This window comes from Amblyomma mixtum, chromosome 3, assembly GCF_055824585.1.
Source record: "Amblyomma mixtum isolate Tamu chromosome 3, ASM5582458v1, whole genome shotgun sequence".
NCBI classification, from domain to species: Eukaryota; Metazoa; Arthropoda; class Arachnida; order Ixodida; family Ixodidae; genus Amblyomma; species Amblyomma mixtum.
This window is the reverse complement of record NC_143014.1, coordinates 405,465,632-405,471,973: the sequence shown is the minus strand read 5'-3', so window position 1 is coordinate 405,471,973 and position 6,342 is coordinate 405,465,632. Positions and strand designations below refer to the sequence as shown.

Genomic DNA, 6,342 nt, shown 5'->3' with positions numbered 1-6,342 from the left:
CGCAGCATCATCATCAACGCCATCTACACTGTCCTGGTAGGGGCTGTTACTGCTAATGAATTATTATTAATGTATTTCTTCCTATGTCCTGCGGGCATGCTTCGATATGACTGCCCGCTATTTGGTTATTTTGTTTAATAAATCACTAAAGACCAGTGTGTTTCCTGATGAGTGGAAACTGGCCAACGTAGTCCCGATTCACAAAGGTGGCTCAAGTAGTGCATTTGGTCAAACCATGGTCTGAAAGAACAGTTAAATCACAAATCATTGATTAGCTATAAAAATACATCTCGATGAGCACTCACAACTTGAACAGTTCCAGTGAGAAATGGCATGTGGAAAAAATTAACTTTTTGTAGTTCGTTTTGCAGGTAAGTTTGGTATCTGCGATTAAGCATAACCGCATTTAGACTGCCCGTGTGATTGCAGGTCAGCCAACAGGCGGCTGATTTGAAAAGTTATTATATATAAGAAAACTGGTGATTGGAAGGTGGTACCATGACTGAAATGTCATAACATAATGTGAGTGTATAAAGTAAATGACCTGTACTGAAAAGAGAATTGGAGTACTAATTAGTGGGGAATCGAACCCTTGACCCTTGGATTGCGAGTCAGACACTGCACCCCTAGGCATGCAGACATGTTTTTACAGCTTGGTTAAAGCAGGGTTTTATATGTGTTTCGTGCAGTCTTCCACATATTGTGGTAGCTTACAACTGCGTGTATTGAGTATGTGTGAGATAAGAGAAGCACTCATTAAGGGGAGCAATGATTAAGTGAGAAGCAAAGTGCATGTCGCTGAGGAACGAGTACGCGACTCTATGCTTGTGTCGCGTGCTAAAGTGTTTCATGTGATCTGGTAGTATTAGCATAGCACGTGATTGGATGATATGCTAATGAGATCAAGTAGAGTCTGACGGCACCCATTAACACTATCGCATCATATCCTTAAAAGGTTAAAGGTTCCTCAAAATTTCTTGCACTTTCTGGAAAAAGCATCCTCACCTTGTCATTACAGTGCATACTGATTGAAAAGATGTCTTGTACACCAGCTTGGCTTGCATGCCACTTTTTTTTCAGAAAAACTGTCATATGCAGGAGGGTGCGACTTGTAGACTGCAAAGTATGGAACAAATTTTACTGTCGTCTAGCACTGGGCTTACGCATCCGGCACCGTTTGAACAAGTAGTATAGCTAGCTGATTGCATGCATACTCGCTCGTGGAAATTTCATGCACTATGCAGCTTCGATGAAATTCTCAATGCAGTGAGCTGTCCTCTGGCCTAATATTTAATTAATTTATTTAATTTAATATTGTGCATACCTAGCTCTTACCTTGCTGAAATGCACCAGTGGGAGCAGAAACAGCCTGCATATGGCTGTGAACACTCACAGGCAAGCTGGGAGAGCCAAACGGCTATATGCTAGACAACGTGCTCCATCTGTCAAAAGTTCACTGTTGCTCTTTTGCATTGGAAAAGGGCTTGAAATTTGTAACATTAAACTACCAGTATTTATTAAACACCTGAGAGATAGGGGATGAATGGCCATCTTGATGGTGAGTGTTAGTCTAGAAACTGAGAAAAAATACTGATGCTATTATGGTGGCAAAATCTGTCAGAGCATGGCAGCTTGTGTCACTTCGTGCTTCCTTTTTGGGAAATGTCATTTACTGCGTTTGCTGGTTTTTCACAAAAAAAGCACGCTATATATTTGTGATATGGATGGTGTAAAATTCACTTGTAACAAAGCAATCACTGCTAGCTGTACCACTCTTGTAATAAAACTACAGCGAATGCTTACTAGATTCGAATCGGTGAGACAGCACGAATTTGTGCCATGTAGAAGACGCCGACGAGCGGGCAGTGCCACGGAACGGAGCTCTTGCACTAGCCGAAGAGACTACATGACATTTTTCTTGAGGGTGCATTCCTGTTAGCATGCCTTACAGCTGCCAGATTTTAAATAAATCTCCTGCCATAAGTGATATATGGGCCATCGCTCATGCGAAATGTCAGTCTTCTTTGTTAATAGTGGCCCTCGATGTGTGTGTGCTCAAATTCGATCTCTAGTAAACGGTATGTGTCGAGACTCAAAAGAATTGTATGTAGTCTTTTTAGAGGTTTTGTTCTAGGAGGGTGACTTTTGTGCATCTATGTGTCACATTCTGCTGAGCCAAAAATTTAAGGGTCGTGTTCTAAATTTTGCGCAGGCCTCGTGTGCAATCCCTTCGTCGCGTCCAGAGGAGACCGGAAGAGGCACAATGCCCACCGATGTGAGTGCCTACAAGTGATATTAGATGTGATGAGGAAGACATGGGAAGCTGTGCTGCATTTATTTAAGTTCACTGCCAGTACTAATGACGAAAACAGCCAAGAAGGTCCAGGAAAGGCTGTGCCTATTCATTGTTTTAAACTTTTATAGGATATCTGTGCCTGACTTGATAAGTAATGCCTTTTTATTGCCATGATCACACAGAAATCGCATTTTTCGCTTGAGCGTGCAGAGAAGCTAATTCATGGTTATTTTCTCCTGGCCTTTCAGTACAGTAGAACCCCGTTCATACGTTTTTCACCGGACCGGGAAAAGAAAAGTAACAGCCGGGAAAACGCAACAGTGAGGAAAGCACCGAAAATTAATGAAAACAGTGCAGCTTTGACTTGAAACAATTTATTTCCGCAAATCGACCCTAGGACTTTAAAAAATCGAGAATGGTGGATTGCAGTTTCTTTCGCTCGCCTGAAAGAACAACGCGTTTCTCAATAGCAAAGGCCGCATTGCTGTCAGCGTCACTTTGCGGTGCGGCCACACCGCACGCAGCAGTGCTGTGCAGTTCACGCGCTCACTGCAGTCCACGCTGAAGCGACGTTGTGCACAGCGTCAAGCACTGAAATGTTCGTAGGCTGCTCGCCGCGCTGCTCCGCGTAGGCCGCCCTGACTGCCTGTCGACTGCGTTTAGTACGTCCAGCTTTTCCTCAAGGGAAAGTGCCTTCCGCTTACCCGACGCTATCACGCCATCAAACACGATAAAGATGTTGTTGCGACTGAGAGAAGGATGAAAAGGAAATTGCACGGGCCTGCCAACTGGCTCCAGCCGAGCCACCACCGCCGCCACTTGCAGATAGAGGAGAGTTAAAAGATAAAAAGAAAGAGTGAAAGAAAAGAAAAGAAGCGCATCGCAACAACTGCGTCCGCCGAAGCTGACGCTGGCTGGGAAAAACAGATAAGCGACTGCAGCCGCGCGCCTCCTCGTCACCACCTCCCACGATAAAGATCGCGGCATTCGGCGTTCGCGAGGCAGATAGCCATCTAGTGGCGGCTTCTCCAACTCGCGTGCGGCTTCTTGCAGCCAGTTCCGTAGCCAAGCCTGGCCAAGACTCGTCAAAAATCAAAATGGCGGTTGGCGCGCATTGTCCGGGCGGGTTCGGGCAGCCCGGTTGCGACGTATCATGCGGGATCGTTTCCTCGGCTACGACGTAACAGCGGGGTTCCCAATACATTGGATCCTATGGAAGCTATGCCGGGACCCGAAGAAAACGACGTAACAGCCGGGAAAACGCAGCAGTGAGGAACGTAACAGCGGGGTTCTACTGTATATCGTCAAGTATGTTACAACTTCACAATTTCAAAAATGGTCCTCTTCACTGGCTTAATGGCTTTTTATGGTTTCATTCTTTATTAACTAGGAGATTTTTTTACATTCTAAGCACTTTAAGCTTTTTATTAAACTCGTCAGATACAAGATAGATTAAAAGCTGCGTTCAAACTTGCACGTCTGGGTTTCTTCCTTTTCAGCTCCCCTGAAATTGAGGATTTGTCGACGTGCTCGGTCTGAACTTCAGGGGTGAGTATCTATCTAAGCATTTTATTTTTAAGAATGCTGCAGTCGACATTTCATTAAATCAGCATATGCCATCAGTTTCAGGGCAGACTTCCAAAACTTTTAAAAAATGATTGTTTATGCTGGTTTAATGTCCCAAAGCGACGCAGGCTATGAGGGACGCTGTAGTGAAGGCGTCTGGAAATTTCAAATATCTGGGGCTGTTAATGTGCACTGACATCGCATGTTTCATGTCAGCAGCTGAGTGCCGTAACCACTGAGCCACTGCGGTGGTTCAAAAGTTGTTTTTTAGGGGTAAAGTATGGCTTTTGCGGCCTAGTGTCACCATTGTTGGCGGGCACCGGAAAGCTGATGTATTGTCTTGAGTAGTGTGCTGGGTAACTAATTTGCACGTGTGTTCGAATACACACGTGCACGTGTGTTCGAATAGTGTTCTAATTGCTTCTTCATTCTCTTACTGCTTTTTCTCGTCTTTAATACCGTCTTGGTTTTTGTGTTCTTATGTCTTGGCAGTGTGGGACGCGGCCATGGGGAATGGTTCCCTCAGTGAAGAAGTGGGGACCATCCTTCGGTCCATTCTAACCAGTGAGAAGTCGGGGATTCTTTTGCGCCGGCTCGACGGTAAGCGTCCACACGAGGTTTTTGCACTGAAGTAAAATTGAGCCGTTTGTGTCTTTCTGAGCAGTCGCTGTCGGGGACCGTTCGATTCGTGGCGTCGCGGTGATTTCGAAAATTTTGTTCAGCTTACTTGACACGCTTGCGTGCGCTCTTGCAGAGGCTTGAAAGTTCTGAATTGAATGCATCGTTGAATGACGGCGCAAAAGACGCCGACTTGAGACGCACTCACGTACGGTCCTTCTGACTGCGGCCAATGTCAAGTTTTCATGTACTGCATACGACATATCTTATTTGTCAAATCCTTTTCGGGGAGTTTTTTTTTTCATTTTATTTCCTATCTGCTTGCTTATCTGCAGTTGGCGGATAGGGCGAGTTTAGTCTCAGTCATGCAGTGGTTCATTGTGGCAGGCTGTTGATATCAGTACAGGAAGTGATTTTTTTTTGTTGCTGCCTGGGCTCTGTGGATTGTTTATCTGAAGGCGAAAAAGATACATAATATACAGCGTAAACGAAAGCTTGCAGTGTTCTGTGTGCCTTTGCGGCTTTCATACTTCTTTGATCAGTTCGTGGAAGCTAATAGGGGCCTGTTGGCTTGCATATAGTGTACTGCTTGGCTTGAAGCCAGCCTGTCTTGCTTTCCGATCAGTATACTAGTCAAGTGCTATTCGACACTGGTGTTGTCACACCTAGACTACTCGTGGTTGCCCATTTTGGTGGCTAGGTTGCTGTGACATTCGGCTGTTGATCCCAGGATCACAGAATCGAATTCCGGCTGCTGCGGCTGTGTCTTGATGGAGGTGAAGTGCAAAAATATCCTGTTACGTGCGTTGCCAGCGCAATAAATATCCCCCACATAACCTATATTAATTCAGATCCCTCCACCACGGCTTCATTGCCCACGTGTTGCTTCGGAGCGTTATATGCATACCTGCCAACTCTTCCCAATTTCCCGTAAAATGTACGAATTTCGACCAGTCTTACGATTTTACGAATCTTACTTGAAATTTTACAAAAATATATTATATGCGAAAAAAAAATGTGACAATGTATTAAAACTACACTCTGGTACCGTGCGTCGCCACGAGAGGGCAATGCGTGTTTGTTTGCCCTCGCGCGATCATCATCACCATCAGCAGCTGGAACGTTGTAGTGACTTCTATCGTCTACTATTGGGGCCGCGAATCCATATCCAAAACTCGGTAGCACCTCCGCTAGGCCTTTGCCAACCTGTTGCCTTTGTGCGCGCGGGCAGTGCTGTTTGGACTTCTTGTGTTGGCCTCGCCTTTTGTGCCATCAGCTACCGCGTCCGACACAGTGCGACTGCCGTGTTTTCTGTAGCGGCGTCGCATTACAATGGCGGGCTCGAAGCCGCGACAGTACTTTCAAGTGTTTTTGAAGTCGTTCACATCGGAATTTCCGTGCTTCGTGCCGTCGAAGAAAGGTGAGAAGTTTGGATTTTGCGCCACGTGTGCGTGTGATGTGAACATTTCACATGGTGGCAAGTCTGACATCAAGGTCCACATCGCTTCGAAAAAGCACCAGGGATACGTGCGAGCCGCGGACAGCCAGCCAAGCCTGACAAGTTTTGTACGCAGCGACAGAGACCTCGGTGTGATTCACGCAGAATGCCTCTTCACGGCGTTTTTAGTAGAGCACAACATCACGCTGAGTGTCAGCGATCATGCTGGACCGCTTTTCCGGAAGATGTTCCTGAAGTGCGAAGAAGCCAAATGCTACGCCTGTGGATGAACAAAGACAACTGCAATTTTTCGGGAAATGGCTGCCAGCGCGGAGACTCCTTTGCTGGATGCGTTAAAAGAACAGGTATTTTCGATCGCTGTAGATGGCAGTAACAATAGGGATACACAGCTTTACCCTATTGT

At 45.8% G+C, this 6,342-nt stretch overlaps 1 protein-coding gene across 4 annotated transcripts in view; it reads left to right on the top strand.

The window, feature by feature from the left end:
* The first annotated feature begins 7 nt into the window (after positions 1-7).
* LOC149357473 (uncharacterized) overlaps positions 8-6,342 on the top strand; it is a 55,884-nt gene continuing 49,549 nt past the window's right edge. For 3 of the 4 annotated variants that reach the window (XM_089584721.1, XM_089584723.1, XM_089584722.1), the window contains exons 1-4: positions 8-36; positions 2,213-2,275; positions 3,796-3,844; positions 4,355-4,462. In XM_089584721.1, the coding sequence (XP_089440847.1) occupies positions 4,369-4,462 (94 nt within the window). In that variant the 5' untranslated portion in view covers positions 8-36; positions 2,213-2,275; positions 3,796-3,844; positions 4,355-4,368. Of the gene's footprint in view, positions 37-2,212; positions 2,276-3,795; positions 3,845-4,354; positions 4,463-6,342 lie in introns of those variants that run through there. The other variant, XM_089584724.1, reaches the window with a different exon arrangement.